Source organism: Phocoena sinus, chromosome 7, assembly GCF_008692025.1.
Source record: "Phocoena sinus isolate mPhoSin1 chromosome 7, mPhoSin1.pri, whole genome shotgun sequence".
In the NCBI taxonomy this organism is placed as follows: Eukaryota; Metazoa; Chordata; class Mammalia; order Artiodactyla; family Phocoenidae; genus Phocoena; species Phocoena sinus.
The window spans coordinates 73,784,572-73,803,099 of NC_045769.1; the positions used below are offsets into that span (position 1 = coordinate 73,784,572).

At 44.9% G+C, this 18,528-nt stretch overlaps 1 protein-coding gene across 14 annotated transcripts in view; it reads right to left on the reverse strand.

The window, feature by feature from the left end:
- The window catches only part of PKP4 (plakophilin 4), a 253,207-nt gene that overhangs the window by 15,686 nt on the left and 218,993 nt on the right, over positions 1–18,528 (reverse strand). For all 14 annotated transcript variants that reach the window (XM_032637160.1, XM_032637170.1, XM_032637169.1 and 11 more), the window contains 4 exons: positions 7,409–7,592; positions 3,414–3,531; positions 1,719–1,910; positions 1,341–1,514 (listed from right to left, as the gene is read on the reverse strand). In XM_032637160.1, the coding sequence (XP_032493051.1) occupies positions 1,341–1,514; positions 1,719–1,910; positions 3,414–3,531; positions 7,409–7,592 (668 nt within the window). The remainder of the gene's footprint in view (positions 1–1,340; positions 1,515–1,718; positions 1,911–3,413; positions 3,532–7,408; positions 7,593–18,528) is intronic.

Sequence of the window (18,528 nt, forward strand, 5' to 3'; positions counted from 1 at the left end):
CACGAACCCATGACCCCTGCATCAGCAGGTGAACTCTCAACCACTGTGCCACCAGAGAAGCCCAGCACTTTTAATTTTTTAGAAATTTATTTATTTATTCACTTTTATTGACCTATAGTTGATTTCCAGTGCTGTGCCAACCTCGGCTGTACAGCAAAGTGACTCAGTCACACACATATCAAGAACAATAACAAAACAGCCACGGTGTCTTAGCGCTAGGCTGTAATTATCTGTATATATTCATTAGAGCATCTGGCCACATGAAACAAACCTTACCTAGGCCTAGCAATGCTTTTCACTCTCACGGAAAAAACGATGGCCAATTTTCATTTGGGGAGGGGGTGATGGAGGAAGTAGTCAAAAACAAGCATTATAGTAATTCTACTGAAATATACTTGTTAGGAAATTTCTAGAGGTTGAAATGTTTCAAACAAGGATTGTCTGGGAAGTTGTTAGATGACATTTAAAAAGTTTTGAGAACTTGCTTATAGTGGTAACAGTAGAAATCACCTTCAGTTTTCCTAAAGAAGTCACACACGTATTAGTGGAGGTGGGAACTTTGCCATGTGTATGTTCTATGAGTGTCTGAGACAGGAATGGCGGCCCAGCCTCAGCTCTAATTCAGGCCCTCGGCATCTCTCACCAGACTCCCCTACAGAATCCCAGCCTCAACCTTCCTCTACTTCAAATTCGCTTTCTGCGCTGCTGCAGACGGGATCCAACGGTGTCCACATCAGCCTGTGTCGTTGGTCTGCTTAAACCCTTTCAGCGGCCCCTCTGGCCCGAAGGTTGGGTCCCAGCTCCTGAAGTTGGCCGTCAGGCCTGGTCACGAGGCCCAGCTCCACGGGGGCACTCCTCGTCCCACCCTCCACGTCCCGGCAACCAGCTTGTAGCCTCCACCCACGGCATCCTCACTGTGACGCCTTTCCCCTGTTGTCCCTTTATCTGGTTGGTTCCCTGTACACCCCGACCTCGACTCTGCTGGCTTAATTCTACTCATTCTTAAAGGTTCCATTTGGGCAGCACCACCCTTCCAGGAACCCTTCCCTATGTTCTGGCTCCCCTCTTTCCTTGCCTCTCCCTCACCTGCCAGGCTGGGTTAGATGTCCTCTTCCAAGACCCCGCCGCACACATATCCCATGGGGTCTACACTGTACTGGCTCCATCTGTCTGTTTTTCTCGCCAGCCTACGTCATATTCACCTTTGGATCCCCAGAGCCGACTGCTGTCTCCCTGCTTTTCTCCTCCCCTGCTTTACCAAACTCTAAACAACCGTGTCCCTTTCCACGATCATTGCTGATCTGACTGCAAGAAGTGTGCACAAGTAGAAGGCATCCTACCTTCCAGTTTCCGGCAGAGAGGTTCTGGAGAGATCCAGCAGAGCCTTCCAAGGTGGCTGGGTTGGAACTTTCTGCTAGAAGATTCAGATATGGTTTTACCACTGACGGATGCCACAGCATCTCAACCCCTTTGGGGGACTTCGACAGTCCTGGGATAGGACCAACTCCATCCCACTGAAAGACAAAGAGCACGCATTAGTGGAAGCAAATATGTGAACACAGTATCCAACACCTGAAAACGTTCCTTTCTGCTAGACTCAGCTAGAGCTAAGCAGAAAAACTGCATCACGAGAAAAAAATTTTTTCTTGCCAAATATGTGATTTCTCACTCCCAGAGGAAACGAAACTTTAGAGTTTCATGTCAAGTAAAATGCTAACTTGATCCTCTTGTGGTGTTCTCTTTTTCTTCTTCTTCTTCTTCCCCCAGCAGCTTGGCTCCAAGTCTTTGCTGGGAGACTCTTTTCCGAGCAGGTCATCCAATTCGTTCAGCCCCAGCGGCCGGGCCTGGGGCACCTCCAGCTCCAGCCGATACGACAGGTTCCTCAGTGTGCACACGCAGTTCTCCACGGTCTGAAACCCAACACAGTGTAGGATTAAAACCACCGTGGCACATTAGTGCAAAGTGTTTCTGTACTGAGCACCAGTGATAGTAAAGAAATGTAGAACGTGAAAGAACTGCTTTTCCCTTTATGGGAACTGCAACAGTCTAAGGTCAGAACCGTGAGACTGTTGGCGGGACACCCAATGACAGAGTGCAGAGCCATCCGCAGTGCAGCTGACGATCTGACTGCCTGCTGAGGGAACTGTGCAAGGCTCTGGAGAAGAAAATGCCCAGGGTTGTGCTTCATGGCTGCCGCAGTGGCAGAGATGCGCCCAAGTTACCAGGGTCCCCCCCTTCTCACCACTGGGAATCCTCATTGTGACAGCGGGTGCGACCAGCCTCCACCCCGGACACAGCCCCTCCCCGCAAGTGCCATCTTTGTCGTCTCCTTCCATTTCCCCCTCCCCCCTCCCTCTGTGGAAAGTTCCACGACCTGCTCTCTTTCTCTGCTGACGTTTTGCCTTCTGTACATGGTCTTTTGTTCCTCAAAGTCTGTATCACGCCTCTAATTGGGAGGCCAACTCGCTTCAACCAAGTGTGTCTAGAACCAAGTTCAGTTTTGCCTAGCGAGCTCCCCTTCCAACTTGCTTATTCCTCTCAATTTCATCTGCAGATCTTTTGGTTCAGTTGGAGCTCAAATAAAAACTTGGCTGTCACTTTGAATTTCTCCTCTAGCTCCCCCGCAATCCTACCACTCAGTCTTCTTTTTCCTCTTAGACCCCTGTTTACGACCCCAGGCCTGTTTGTGGCCCCTCTTCGTCCAGCCCATCCTGAACAACAAGTGCCCTGCCTGCCTTGGGACTCCTGACACTTTTAGTCCCTCCTTCCTGTTTCTCCCCACCTTCCCTGGCCCCTGATGCTGGGGCAGACCCTGGATGGCATCACAGCTGAAAAATGATGAGCGGAATTCCTTGTGAGAGGGCCGGGATGGAGGAAATAGGAGGGGAGGATAAGGGGGACATGCTGGTAACAGACGGAGTGGGTGAAAGACTGCAACCGCATGTAGAAAGGGGCATCCAGAGTTGGTACCGAGGCAAGAAGGGAAGAGAGGTTGGGGAGATTCCAGTGCCTGGACCAGGAACTTTTATTCAGTAGATACCTAGATCCAGATGGATTTGACTGTAGCAGCAGGGGATACGGAACTGGAGGAAAGAGCAGTGGGGCCATCACCTTGACGATGAGCCCAGGAGAAACCACAGAGAAGGTCTGGACCCTGGTCGATCCTTCGCCACATGGAGTCACTCAGTTTTCATGGTTCTAAGGCTATTTTCTTAAGTTCTCATGTCCCTGTTAACTTGTAATTTTTAGAGACAGTCTCCCTATATTTATTTATTTACTTTGAGACAGTCTCCCTTTAATCTGGAGCGTAGCCTAACAAGGAGGAGATGGTCAAGAATTCCAGAAAGAGTCAATGGCACGTGGACAGCGGCGGTCGGCAGCTGCTGTCCTCTGCCACTGCGGCGTTCACTGACCTTGCTGTCGTAGTCAGATGTGTTCACACACGTATGGATCACGTACAGCAGAGAGTCCACCAGCCCCTCACAGGATCGCATCTGCCTTCGCGCTTCCTCCCCCGCGGAGCTGAGATTCCTAAACAGGCAGAGGCACGGGGGAGCTCGTTAGCCGTGGAGCCTTACCTTAATGATCTGAGAACGGGTGACACAGCAGCACGTAGATCTGGTCTGAAGAGGCATTTGGAGGCTGCATTTTAATCTCGAGGGAGCTCACAGTAATAGCCAGCCCCCCATTAGCCACACAAACAGAAGGGAGCAGTGGCACTTGAACTTTGTATTTCTCTTGTGACGGGCCACCTTCTAACCTCCTAAAATAATTATTTTGGGGCTCATCTTCAGTTTCCTCATACATAAGAAAGGGGGAATAATAGTAACTACCTCGTAAGGTTGCTGTAAGGAAGAGATGAGCTGCTACATAGGAAGCAATTAGGAAGTGCCCACCATGTAAAAGGATGTTTGCTAGCCATGCACGGTTGCTGTTTTCAGACATCCTTTACCTCCCTTGTTAGGTCATAAGGTCTTTGCAGTCCCGGCACCTATTAAAATGTTTTGCATGTAGTAGGTGGTCATAAATGCTTCTTGAATGAACAGAGAGAACATATTTCTTGTATAAACATTTCAAGTTAAATAGGAACACTTGCTCAAGCCACAATTTTCCTCATCTTTTTAATTATTAAAAAACCTGAAAATTGTTTTAGGTCTCATCCATATGGAAACTTGTGCTATCAATTCAACTTCGTGAATTGATACCAAATTATAAGGCTCTATTTTATGTGCCATTAACAAGCGTTCTAGGCTAACTCTGAGATTTTGTAAAACTTAGACTAGGTAAGGGGGATCGGGAATGACTTTTCTTTTCGCCTTTGTTTTTCTGAGGCCAGAGATACTATCACGCGTGATCCCTCTACTGTTCTTTTTGTTTGTTTGTTTTGTTTGGCTATATTTAATAGCCAAAGTAACAAAGGCACTGATTCATCATATGAAGGTGTCAACGAAGTAGAAGAGATGTTAGACTTGAACAATCAGTTTGAAGTACAAAGTCTGAATCAGCTGAATGTCAACCACAGGAATAAACAAAATAATATGTATGTCCCATACAAAGAGAAAACACTTATTATCTTCAATTCCATATTAAATATTATCAAACCTATATCAATACTGACTGGCTACTAGAACATAAAAGAATCTTCAATCAATATGACACAAAATATATTCCCTAACTAAAATTAAATAAAATTAGAAATCATATAAATTCATCTGCCCCACTTATTTGAGATATTAGAATACATACTTTTCTTTAATTCATGATTCTATTAGCTATATATTGCTGTATAACAAATTACCCCAATATTTAACAGCTCAAAAAATAAATACTTGTTGTATTATGGTTTCTCTGGGGCCAGCATTCAGGTGCTCTTTAGCTGGGTGCCTCTGGGTTGGAGTCTCCCATAAGGCTACAATCAAGCTATTATCTGGGGCTATAGTTATCTGAAGGCTCAACTTAGGAAGGATCTACTTCCAAGTTCACACAAGTGGTCGTTCCCAGTCCTCAGGGAATCCACTTTCAAGTCCATTCACGTGACTATGGCAATCCGCAGCTTCTCACTGTTTGCCAGACGTCAGTTCCTGCCATGGGGGTTTCCACCTGGGGAAGCTCACACCATGGCAGCTAGCTTTCGCTCAGAATGAGGGCAAGAAGAGAAAGAGTGAGCAACACATAGGCCAGTCTCTTCGTAACATAATCTCAGAAGTGGCATCTAGAACTTCAGAACTACTATTTATTTGAAGGATTTCACTCAACGAAAGGGGAATACACATGGGCATAACACTAGCAGGCAAGAGTTTTTGCGTCCATCTTAGAGGCTTCCTGCTACAATGGTTTAAGAGAAAATAAAAGTAGAAAATATAAATTATTTATGACTGAATGACAACAAGAGCATTACATAGCTGAAGCCTCTACTGTTCTTATCCAGGGTTACCTCTCAGTAGCTCTCAACAGGTGACCTCTTCTGTTCCTCTAACAGGGATCCGGTACCCCTCTGCTTCTCCTCTCATCCTGCTGTCTTCCCTTCTCAGCCTCTTCTGCCTGTGGGTCCCCTCTGGAGTGCCCAGGGCTACTTTGGTCGCTTCCTATCTTTATCTTGGTGCTCTCCTGGGTGGCCTCCTTCTGCTCCTTGGATTTAATACAACCTATAGACCCATGACTCCCCAGTTTTTATCTTTAGCCCAACCCCTCTCTAGAACTCCAGACTCGTTTATCCAGACATTACATTTATCCACATGGATAGCTAATCAGACATCTCAAAGTGGACCAGACAAAACCCTCAGCTGCTCGTCTCTCCACCCTTCCTCCACCCCTCTGCTCGACCTCATCAACAGCACTTCCGTGCTCCCAGCTGATCTAGCCAGAGATCTAGGCGCTGTCCTTACTTCCTCTCTTTTCCTCGCCACTCATATTCAGTCCATGAGCAAACCTTGTCAGCCTCTCCCTCCACAACGTACTCCGCTCTGCCGACCTCTCTCTGGTGCCTGGCCTTTGTCACCCTCATCATCTGCCTTCCTGCCCCCACTGTGGCCCCCATCACAGCCAGAAACCGTCCCTACTCTTGTGAGTAGACACTCTGATGGTTCCCCATGACACTTGGCATGTGGTGCACTCCTTGCTCCGATCTAAAAAATCCCAACGTAACTGGTTTCACGTTGCACCTTGCCCGTTAAGCTCCAGCCTCAAGCCCCTTCCTGCCCCAGAGCCTGTACACTCCCTGTTCCCTTTGTCTCGAGTGCGTCCTCCTCCCCTCCCCCACCCCCGCCCTCACAGGAGCACCCCCCCCCCCCGCCCCGCTCTCGAGCTCTGGTGTAGAGATGCTCAGACATCTTAGCCTAAACGGTAAATAGCGCTCACTGTGTGTGAGACACTACACGAAGCATTTTATACAAGCTGAGTCTTCACAACTCTGAGATGTTATTATTACCCCTATTGTAAAGATGAGGAAACTGAGGCTCAGAATGGGACAGGAAGTCAGTCTGTCTAAAGCCAGAGCCCACTCTTGTTGTCACCAGGCCACTCTGCCCCAAGGTTACTGTTTCAAGTTCCCAGTAAGCCTGGGAAACTGGGTGGAAATTGAGCTGATGAGAGTTAATGGCAAATAATGAGCAGCACCGTGTACAGTTAAAGGAGGCTTTATGGATTTTAAATGCTAACGATAATGACTGAAAAGAGTATTTGGGCTCATTTTCATTTATTTATAAAACTCTAAACCCAGTGATTGCTTAAACCACACCTTTTTGCACCCTTTTAAAAGCAAAAAAGTTTTAACCATTACATTTAAAAAGACTGAAGTCTAATTAACAGACATTATATTAGCTTCAGGTGTACAAAACAATAATTTGACATTTGTATACTTTGTGAAATGATCACCACAATAAGTCTAGTTACCGTCTGTCACCACACAAAGTTACCAAGTGTTTTTTTCTTGTGATGAGAACTTTCTTAGCCTCTTTCAACTTTACAGCACAATATTAGTGACTACAGTCACCTTGCTGCACATTATGTCCCCGTGACTGAGCTACTTTATAACATGAAGTTTGCACTTCCACATTTTGAATTTAAACAAACACCAGGCTGCCAACACATTAGCAATCAGAATGTGACAACCAGAAAAATGCTGCTCGAGTGGAAAACACTGGAATTTTCAATAATTTCAGACTGAAAGGGCTTTTTTGACTGATCTATAGAAGAGTCGTTTATAAGATAATGTCTCTCAGGCCACTGCTCTGTGCTCACGATGTTTTCCTCATAGGATAACAAAGCCCAGTGGTCTAAATTAAAAAAAAAACTTGGAAACTTAGAGAGATATTCATAGAAATGAAATATTAAATCATCCTGAAGTCAACTTAGCTATGACACATTTATTTAATCACAGACTTAATCGTAAAGAAGAACAAAAAGTTACCTCAGGCAACCTGTCGTATTACGCAGAACAAGTGAAGTCTGAAATTTAATTTTATGATCGTCATCAAAAGAAGAGTTATTCCATCCAGAATGTGGAACGATCACAGTGTTTGTCAGGGTTGAGAGAGCATCGCGGATGATTGCCATCTTTACGGCATCACATGAGGATAAATTCCAAAGAACTCCTAAAGAAGGAGATTTTAAATATCAGATCAATTAGAAGTCCTGCAGTTTTAGTAATGAAATAAACATATTAGCTTTAATTGATTGGAATTCAGTCTGTTCCAAACCTAATCTATGGCCTGAATTTACAACCAGGCTGGGGATGGACCTCTAATAAATGTTGACTGAACACATGTAAGCTTCTGGCAGTATATTACCAAGTCGTCCTTATCTTAAGTTTTGGAGCCTATGTATCTATCAGGCAAGACGACTATGGTTTTGCAAAGCAAATTAGAGTTACCCTGTGAGGGGGAGGGGCACAATCCAATCAAGGGTCATAAATATGATGCATCTGTGATGGCTGTAAAACTGTGGTTCATTGTATCATCCCTCACATTCAGGTTGTGTGTGACAAACCATTTTTAAAATTTAGTACTTGAAAAGAACTTCTCTTTCTCAAAAGAAGGACACTTTCTCTTCATCACACTTCCTTTTCTTACTTTTGCTACCGGGAAGCTCATGCTTAAATATTATACTTGAAGTAACTTGCACAAAGGGTGGTTACATTTGTCTTATCTCCCATATTTAGATAAGGTTTAAACATTTCTATTTCCACGTTAAGAGTTTTATCAGCATGTGCAAGTTACTACCATTCCTTTTTGGATACAGGCGAGACTAACAATAAATTAAAAGCTCCCAATATTGTAATTCGTATCAATATTGCTAGGACAACCAGACCTTAAATGTAGCTTATTAGAGTGTTATTTGAATTATAAGCATATTAGAAGGGTCCTCGTTTCTGTGGTCAACCATAAGAGGGTTAAATTATTGTTATAAAGCACATATTTCCTAATAGTTACTCTTTTAGAAATTAGAGCAAATTCAGGATTATACCTACTCTAATGTCATTTTCACATTGATGCATTTTCCTAAGTAAGAGGGGATGGGGTGGAGGAGAGACGGTACAGCTGGATCTTCAGAGCCCTACACTCCTGATGTATCCCTGGCAAGTTGCATCAGGTCAGTATGATTGATTTTAGGACTATCAACACACAAAAACGCTCGAGGCCTGTGGAGGGGAAGGAGTTGGCAAAACCTGCCCGTGTCCATGAAGCATGTGAGGCTTGTGACTGACTGAACTAGAGTGCTGGGCCAGAGACAAGACTGAAAACTGCTGCTCTGGCTCTGGTGACCAAGGAGCCAGCCTGTAAACTACCTTGCCTGAGCAGCAGCCTTCTTGGGGCCTAAAAATCGCAGGGCCCCTTTACGAAGGAGGGGGCGGGAGAGAGCTGACAGGAGCTTTCTTTCTTTATTGAGGGAGGAGGGGTTCAAGCAAAGGGCTAGAACTGAAGACAGTAAAACAATACTCCGTGAACCGAGAGACCGTCCATCCCCGCACACCTGCCTGACCCACTCACACCGGGAGGGATGGTCGATGACAGAGGCAGATGCTTGGGCCCCGTCCTGGGAAACGCCCTGGGTCTGACTCCTGTCTCACTTGGCTTTGATGTCTGGGCCTTGCTGACTGGGTTTCCCTTGCTCCCCCAAGACTTTCATCCTTTCTCTGCTCCTACCCTTTGGGGTGGGACAGCCCACCATAAGCACAGCTTTTCAGGACCTCAGCTTCAGCGGTGACCCATCTAGTAAGGCTCGGACTCGAGGGGGATCTGGACAGTTCAGCATCGGGAAAAGGAAGGACCCTGCTTTGCCTCTGAAGGCTTGTTCTGTCCACCACGACAGACCTTTGTTTCCATAACTACCCTGTGGCTGATGGTCCTGGTGAGAGGGCGGCACACACTGCAGGTGCTTATGACGTGAGCTGAAACTCCACAAGCTGAGCTACTTCTCTGTGGATTCTGATAAAACTGGCTGCATCTCTGTGAGTGGGTTTAAACCGGGCTCCCTGGACTCTGGGGGTTCCGCTGGGCTCTTAGGGGCAGCCGTGTTGGGAGGTGGGTGAGAAACCGGCGGCAGGGCTCCAGATCCCATCCCAGTTCACCGGGAGCCGCTCCATCCTTATCTGTTCTCAATACTGGGCTTCACTGGTATGTTTCTGTTTGAAAAAGGGTTTTGTGTCTAAGAGACATTGAAAAGCACTGTATTAGGGGAAAAGTATCTGAGGACGGATGACCACAGAAGAGACCTTGGGCGCTAAGGATGAAAAACGAGTCTCTGGAGGTTGGTTCTGACCCAAATGATAGGTGAGGGGAGAGAAGACAGAAGGAGAGTGGGTTGAGGCACAGAAGCATGGATGATAGCAGCCGCCACGGAACAGGGCTTTAAACGTTTTCCGCCAGCGAGGCCAACCTCACCCCACCCAGCGCTCTGAAGGGGCCTGCCGGGGGCCTGAGTCAGCCAGAGGGGCAGCGTGTGGCCCAGAGGCCAGTGGTGGGGAAGGGTCATTTCCTAACCTCTCCTGATGACAGTCTTATAACATGCGATTCTGAAGGCCACTGGAACAGTTTTTCTCTCTGTGAAAGCATTTCAAAGTCCTCACTCCACGAAATTCTACACACGGGGGAGAGTTGCATTTTCCAATAAGCTACGTTCTACTTCACAGAATAAATGCATTCCAGTAATGTTAATTTAAGGCAAGGTTTATGCAAAGTAAAGTCTATCATACTGTAGGTTATAGGTATAAATTAGATACATCTCTATGGGAAATTAAACCAGTGCTGAGTCACACGCTTCAGGTGAAAACACGACCAAGAAGAGGAGTGGTTCTTACTTAGCACGTTGGATCTTGGGGCTGATGTCTAGAAGTTCTCCGACTGCTGGCAGAAAAGCTTGTTTTGCATGGTTCCTGCCTCCACTCCTGGCTACTTCTAAGATCTACTCTGGCAAGAGGAGAGTTCCCAGGTTTGTGGATTCGCCTGACTTTCTGTGCTGGAACAAGGATTTTTGTCTGGCTTCTTTCTTTCCTTGTCAGGGCATTTAGAATGACCAGTGAAGTTATATGTCATTCTACAGTTTACTATTAGCCATTACATCTACAGGGGATTGGAGAACAGAAACATTCGTAAATCAACATACACAATAGTAACTTGGCCATTTACTATGGTTTTACTCTGTGCCAGACACTGTGTGCTTCACACATAATACCTTAAAGAGTCAAGATGCACAAAATGAATTCACTTCCCATTTAATTATTTGGTAGGCTTGAAATTCTACATGTTGACTTTTTTTTTAAACATCTTTATTGGGGTATAACTGCTTTACAATGGTGTGTTAGTTTCTGCTTTATAACAAAGTGAATCACTTTTACAAGATGACGAGCATTTCTTCTTCTAAATTCAATATTAAATTTCATTAGGCAAGTATAATGAGTAAGGAACACTCTATTATCCATTCTTTTATATGTCTGGTTACACATATGCAGGGGACATAATAGGTGCTCAGAAATATATGTTGATGGATCCAATTTAATAGCCTGTATTTGCTTTGAGATTTCCCTTTTATTTTTTGCCTGTCAGATTTAGCACCTAAGTATGTATTCCCTCCCTTTCACACCTTTTCTTAAAACTGAGCATCCTGAGAGTGTCCCTGAAGGTCTGTAAGTACATGCAGGGGGTCAGAACAGTGGTCTGGATCTTCAAGGGAATTTGCCAGCACAGTTTTGCCTGCTTTTCACACGAAGGCCAAAACGGATGGTTGCTGAAACTACCACCCCTAGCTATGGAGCTAGGAGAATTACGTTGCTGCTCCATCTCCCAGAACCAGAAGTTAAGTTACACCGAAATGCCTGAATCCCCATCCCTTCAGACTGCAGAAAGAAAGGACAGTGTTGCCCAATTATAAAATGTTAAATTATTTAAAAATACATAATCCTTCAGTAGACTTGTAGGCCAGCTGACTAGGTTATCTTTCGGTCAACTCAGATGACTCATAAAATCCGTCTGCTATAGAAATTAAAGCTACCTCTCCTGCAACTTCAAAAGTGTTCAGAATTATTCTTGATCAGAAGAAACGAAAGATTCTATTTTTGCTAAGTCGGTGGCATCCGCACAAAGGCAGCTTTCTGATCCCGCATTAAGAGTTACATTATCCCTCTAATCCTGTACTTCGCTATGTAACACAAAAAACTACATTTGGTAAACTACATTTGGTAAGGATTTAACTCGCCATTTTGAACATCAAAGCAAGTTCCAAGACATTGGTTTTTCCTCCCCACTTTCTTTTTCAAAAATAGAGGTTACGGAAAGCCAAAACAACCAGTTCTGATCAACCAACATTGGATGAAGAAGGTTCACTTAAACTTAAAAGCCTTAGCTATGGAATGATTACTTTGGCTTTTCTACTCAAAGTAACAAGCACCATTCTTAAGACCAACTAATAATACCTGTGTGTACTTGCCTCGCTAAAGCAGTAATAAAACAACGTTCTTTCCACTTACTCTGTCTAGGGCTTCATTTAATGGGTCAGGGAGAATGTTCCTAGAACAGTAAGTAATGAATGGAAAATACACCAGCTCCCATATGTAGCGAGACTGATGAGAAATACAGAACTACTAGCATCCTCCATCAACAGGATAAACCTCCAGCTCCGACGTCCTAGTGCAAAATTATTTTCAAAAATATTTAGCAGCACACTCCACTGTCTCTTGGTTCCTTAAAGAAAGTTAAAAATAAACTATAATTCAGTTTAGGAAACTTGAGGTTTTTATTTAAAGCAATTAGCTATTTGTTGTGAGAACTAAGAATATATATAAACAAACTCATTTTGAAAATATTAGGGAATTTCCCGCCATACTACTGTAGAAAACGCTGCTTATTCTCTACCACAAGAAAAAGTACACATAATTATGAGTAACCAGTAGCCACAATGAGAAACCTGCCATAGAGATGAAAGTTCATTTTCCCCACAAAGAATGAATACAGTAATTAAGATACCATTCACATAAATCCTAGGCCACAGAATTTTGAAAAAGAGTGCACGTTAAAAACTAGCATTATAGCTATTCTTACAGCCAAATGATAATTTCATAGTTAAATCAGAAACTGATTTTACTTGATTAATTAGAATAATAGCACCATTTGAAAAATGCATTTCTTAAAGGACATTAGAAAACCAACCAAACAACATTTTGAAATGCTATTTCTCTGGTAGCATAAATACATAACAGCCTATGCAACTGTTTTTCTTTCTTTTTCTGATATGAAAGAAATCTAAACCCATTAATTTTTATATAGTATTCAATTTTTGCTGCTTCCTAATTATCAAAAAAATACCCAAACAAACAGCCCCTCCTCCCAAAACTGCACAACACAAGGGTTCATGGGCATTGCAAAAAAGAAAAATAAAGCAGCCAAAAAAGTGCTAGTGCAACTTCAAATATCACCACTGGACATGCCCCTGCATTTTCTTTCATGAGTTGGCCTCATGCTCAGTGTCTGTTCCTGACATTCTTGTTTCAGACATGCTCTTTCATGAGATGTCCACGAGGCACCCAAGCCTTAGGGGTACGAAAGAGTATTAAATCAGAGAAGAGACAACGAGATCTTGGCCGCATCATTCCCCGCACAGAGCAAGCATCATGATAAGTCACTATCATGCTTCAGCTCTCTGGGGGTCAGAACTGCCTGGTATATATGTTCATCCCCTCCCGGCTATTCTGCATCCAATGGGCTGCTTGGAACAGGCTGGTGTCGTGTATACCCACCCTGCAAGCATTCTTGCAGGGGTGGAAATATTAGACTAAAAGTGAAAATATAAAACATCAAGGCTGCAGATTGCATATAAGCGTCCAAGCATGTGTGCTTCTCGTAAACCCATAGTCTGTGGATAACAAGGCAGGAATATGGGCCTTTGTACCAGGGCCCCTGTCTGCTCCTAGCACATGCCTCCATTGTGATTCCCGAGATGGGTCTCTGGCTGAAACACCCAGGATCTAGCAAAAACAACATCTCCGTTTCTTCGCTCTGGAGCTGCCCCGAAGCTCTTCCCTAAACCCAGTAGGGTTTTATAAACCTCTGCAACTTCAGTTGGGCAGAGTAATGACAAGATGCTATGGCTACTATATCCTGTCACAACACGGTCACCTGCATCCCTGCCCCCTTCCGGCATTAAAGCTCGGTACCTCATGCCTTTTAGACACATGTTACTTATACCCAAGCACAGCCTAGACATGCACTGTCCAATACAACAGCCACTGGCTGCATGTGGCTATCGAGCGCGTGCAATGTGGCTGGTCCCAAACCACGATGGGCTGTAAGTGTAAAATACACACTGGATTATGAAGACCGCGTATGAAAAAATGAATGTAAAACACCTCATTGTTTTTATACTGCTTACAAGTTGAAGTGATATTTTGGAAATATTGGTTTAAACAAACTACACTATTAAAATAAACACATTTTTCTTTTTCCTTTTTAATGTGGCTACTAGGAAGTTCAGAATGACGTGCCCTGCGTTTACACTTCTACTGGAAAGTGCTGGTAGGGACGTTTTCATGCCAGGCTCTAAGGGATACAAGTAGGTGAGCCCTCTGCTCCCAGGAGGCCTTGCCACAAATAGTTGCAGCACCAGGCAGCTCTGACAAAGCACCCACCAGTAGGAAGAGCAGTAAGCCCAGCTCCACAGAAACGCCAAGCGGCAGGTACTGTGTTTCTCACTGGGCAGCTGGTACCGGGTGAGGAGATTTGCTGGGGCTCACAGAGCTGGAAGGAAACAAGTGGATCTGACTCTGGAGCCCACACTCACTCCTGACCCCATGCTGCCTCTCCCTGGATGTTTTTCTTAGCAGGCAAACCTCCGCCTTGGTGTGGAACTGGAAACCACTGCGTTCGAGCTGGTGTGTGAAGGGCAGAGGCCAGGGAGAAGCGGGCTGGGGGGTGCCCTCCCAGCTGGGTGGGGCAGGAGTGGGGAAACCTTGAGGCTAGGGTTGGCCCAGAAGGTGAGGGGAGGATAGGGGCTGCAGATTTGGACCGGCAGCTGGGGAAGGATGGACTGCAGGACGGGCATTATCCCAGGAGGGGACAGTGAAGCTGATGGACCAGGAGGGGCAAAGCCTGTGTCCCGGGACAGTAGGTCAAGGGAGCATGTGATGAGGGCCTGAAGGAGTGCAGAGGGGATGGGAAAGCAAAGAGGAAGGGAGAGTGAGTGCTTGTGATGAGAATCTGGAGCCTGACGCAAGCTGAGGGTGATGTCAAAGATGAGCCAACAGTTCACCTCCTGTGTGAGAATATGGTACAGGTAACAGAAATGAGGAAATCAAGGGGGTAGCGGGAAAAAGGTAGTGTGAGAAGTGTCTGCCATTTTGTGGCTTCAGGTAAATGACTCAAACTTTCCACCAGGACTGGAATGCTGTGAATAAATTACGAAACTGAAACAGAACTGAAATAATGGGAAAGCAATTATTGTGAGAGTGGGACAAAAGGACTGTCTTCAGTTATAGAAATGCCTTTCTCTGGATAAATTCCCAGGCAAACAAGTCATGGTGGTGGATAATCATTTCCAGGGTTCCCAAGATGAGACCATCTCAGGAGAGGTACCTGAAAACGTGTGCAGTGAGCCGCAGAGCACCTGAGCGTGCAGTCCTGGAGCTGGCTTACAGGCCCGGCTCCGGGCTTTCTTCTTCCTGTATCCCTGCTGCCAGGCTAGGCTTTGCTACACTCCTTGCTGGTTGCACAGCTAGCATCCTAGGTGGTGGGCAGTGCAGCTGCCCTGAGAGCTGGGGTCCTGCAGGGAGGCCTGGGCTGGCCAGCCTGGTGGGCTTGTCTTGTGTCCCTCGTTGCTCCCTGAGATTTCCGGCCCAGCTGAGGCATCCCCCATGCCAGGCATGGGAAGGCAAAGTCAGGCCCAGCTGCGGTCATGGTGGTCAGGACCTCGGGTTCCCACCACAGTGAGTGAGGGCTCAGGTGATCTGAGAGAAGGAAGCTGCCCAGGAGGGGGCTGTGTGGAACCGAAGACTTGAGCTGGCCGCAGACGCTGCACACGGTAGGGCACCAGCCTACATATTCAGTCTGAAGGGGACTGTTTCCCGCTGCTTAAATCTGTCCCCAGCCGAAGGACCTGAATGATAGATCTTTATATTTTTAGTCTTTAAAGAACATAAGCCTTTGTTTCTGTGATTTTTCAGGTACAAAGGTGGATCACAGCATCTTTGAGAAGATCTATCGATTTCTAAAGCTCCATTTCCAGAGCCACTTTGCATTTCACCATATTCTTTCTTACCTAGGTAATTTCCCAACTTCAGGGGTAGGTTGAGAGGACTGGTGACTTCATGGAGGCATACAGTCCTATGTACCCTGGAAAGGCATTTCCTCTGAAAATCAATCAGTTTAAAATTCAGAACTGCTGACTAAGCATTGCCCGTAAGGCACGTAAAGGATGATTCTTTCTGTTAGCGGGGAGTTTGTAAAAGCGAATGGGTCACGTGAAGGGAAAGCCCCCCTGGGAGAACTGCTCTGATGCAGAGGTGGCAGTGGGAGCAGTGACCCGGCCACCCTGGGTGCTCTTCAGGTCGTTTCATGCTCTGACAGAGAATTTATTTACACTACCACAGAGATTTCCCTGGGACAAAGTCCCACAGCTGCAGGTTCCACAGCTGACTTTTATGTGTTCCAGGAATGTGCTTATTCATTTGTAACGGCACTAAGGCTTCCACTTTGTCATCTGGTCTGATCAGAAGAAGCTTAGAGATCGAAAGTGCCTCAGTCCTAAGCCACGGGAAATAAGACAGACTCAGAAACTGCAAAGTACCTGAGGGACATGGGTGGGGTCTCTTGGCACCTCTTTTTGCGAATTTCGTCATGTGCTCTCATCCTTCTCATACCGACGTGCTGTCTAGTTTTACTGAGGGAGTGTCATTACGGGGCCTGTCTTGTGCTGAGAGACCCCACCCTGACCACTGGCTGACCACCTGAGTTCTACAGGAACCTCTGAGTCTCCCCGCTTGACTGCCTCATCTTACTCGGCATTCGGAAGCCCGCACACAAAATAGAATGTCATAGTCCACTTCCAAGGGCAAATCTTTTCATACTCAGGACCGTGAATCCTGAAATACTCACAAGACTAAAATCACGGTTCACGTGTTTTCTAAGCAACCTGAAGCTTTAGGATTATACCTGATCATTAGTTTGATGTGGCTGTGAGAGTGACCAAGTTCAAAATATTTACATAGCTGGGTGAAATTCAGAGACTAACTGAGATATTATGGGATTTTTTTTTCCTTTTCCCTTTTTGGTGGTAATTTGAGAGAATAAGGGAAATGACATGTGAAAATGGGCATTTGCACCCTCCCCCAGATTTTGCGGATGGGCCAGGGCGGGCAGAGGCAAGGGAAGGAAGAGCTTCAGCCGGCATGTCAGAAACCCAACCTCTGGACTCAATCTCTTTGTATCCCAGTTTCTCATCTTGTACTACAGGGGGCAGAATAGAAGATTTCTTTAGGGCCCTTTCCAGCTCAAAGTTCTGTGACTCTGAATTAAGGGTTGTTGCATTTATTAAACTATTTTTGGTTTGTTACCAATGAAACGTTTGTCATTTTATTTCTCATTACTAATTTTTATGGTTTGAAATGTTCAGTAAATAGGAGAGTGCACGCTCCCCTTGCTATTATTTTATAAAGAGGGCCAAGTGGTAAGGATCCTACTGACTTGGGCTCGGAATTGGGAGGCGATGTTGCTGGATTTCTGAAAACTACCCATGAGACTCCTGACAGCTCTTAGGGGCCCACAAAAAGCAGGACAGAAAGTAAGAGGCCAACTCCTCTCCGCACCAGGGAATAAATGACTGTTTTGAAGGCACCTTAGTTAGGCCAAGGGGACATGTTTAGTAATCATTTCATTCTGTAATGGCACATAATCATCCAAAAGGCTGAATGCATGTCCATTAGGTTCTGGCTCTTTATAGGATGTCCTGCTCTTTGCTAAACTTGAGCCTGGCCCATGTACCCTTCCTTGGCACCCAACTATCATTTTCTTATTAATTTACTGTCTAATTAGAAATAAGGAGCTAATGATCAGGAAGGGAATACGCCTAATTTCACGTTCTTCATAGCGTCTGGAACCTACTGCTGGCATCCAAACAGTTTAAAATAAACAGTGTGGAAATATTTTACTTAGCCATATGGAGGAATAATAAGCTCTTGCTAAACTGGAAGGAATGTGAATATAGCAGTCATTTAAACAAAGCCCATTATTATTCAAAGGCTACTTTTTGGTACTTAACACCAGTGTTAATGGGGTAAGAGAAGCATGATAATTTTGGGACATCTGGTGCATCAAAAGGTAGGCGTGCAGATTCTATGCAATATCTTCAATTTGTATAGTTTTAAAAAACGATGCTTTCAGGATGCTCAGTAACTTGAAACTCATATATCCTAGCTTAGAAACATATTTAATTATCTTGAACAAATGAGTTCAACATATCTCTTCTAGTGACAAGATGTTCCCACTTTCTACCCATAGTCTGTGGCCTCGCAGACATTCATTTTATAACCCAACTGGGGAACAACGATACTTCATCCAGCTTTCAGGTTTAAGCACAATAAAGGTAAAAAGTACCTCTGTAGTAACAACCTCAGCCTAAGCACCTGCACATATCAGCAATTACTGAAAGAAAAGCTCATTAGGTTCCAACCTGGAACATGTTCAACACAGCGAAGAAAACACAAGAATCACGTCACATACTAGAGAACTATTTTAATTAACAATGACAGCCACACTGTCCTGGGAAAATACACTGGGCCAAAAGTATTTTTCCTTCCTACCTCTGCAAATTAAGATGTGGCCAAAAATGCAGGCCCTGGGCAGTTATTACATTTAAAGCAAAGGCAAGACATCTTTTAAAAAGAATAGCTAAAATTTCTGCATTGAAGTGCGTTAAAAATGCCAAACCGAAACAAAGGGAAGTGGAAGAAAAGGCTTTGAATTAATAACGAGGTTGAATTACTTAATATTAAGGACAATAGAATACCTAGTTTCAAGGGGAGAGTAATTTCTTCAAATAACACAATAT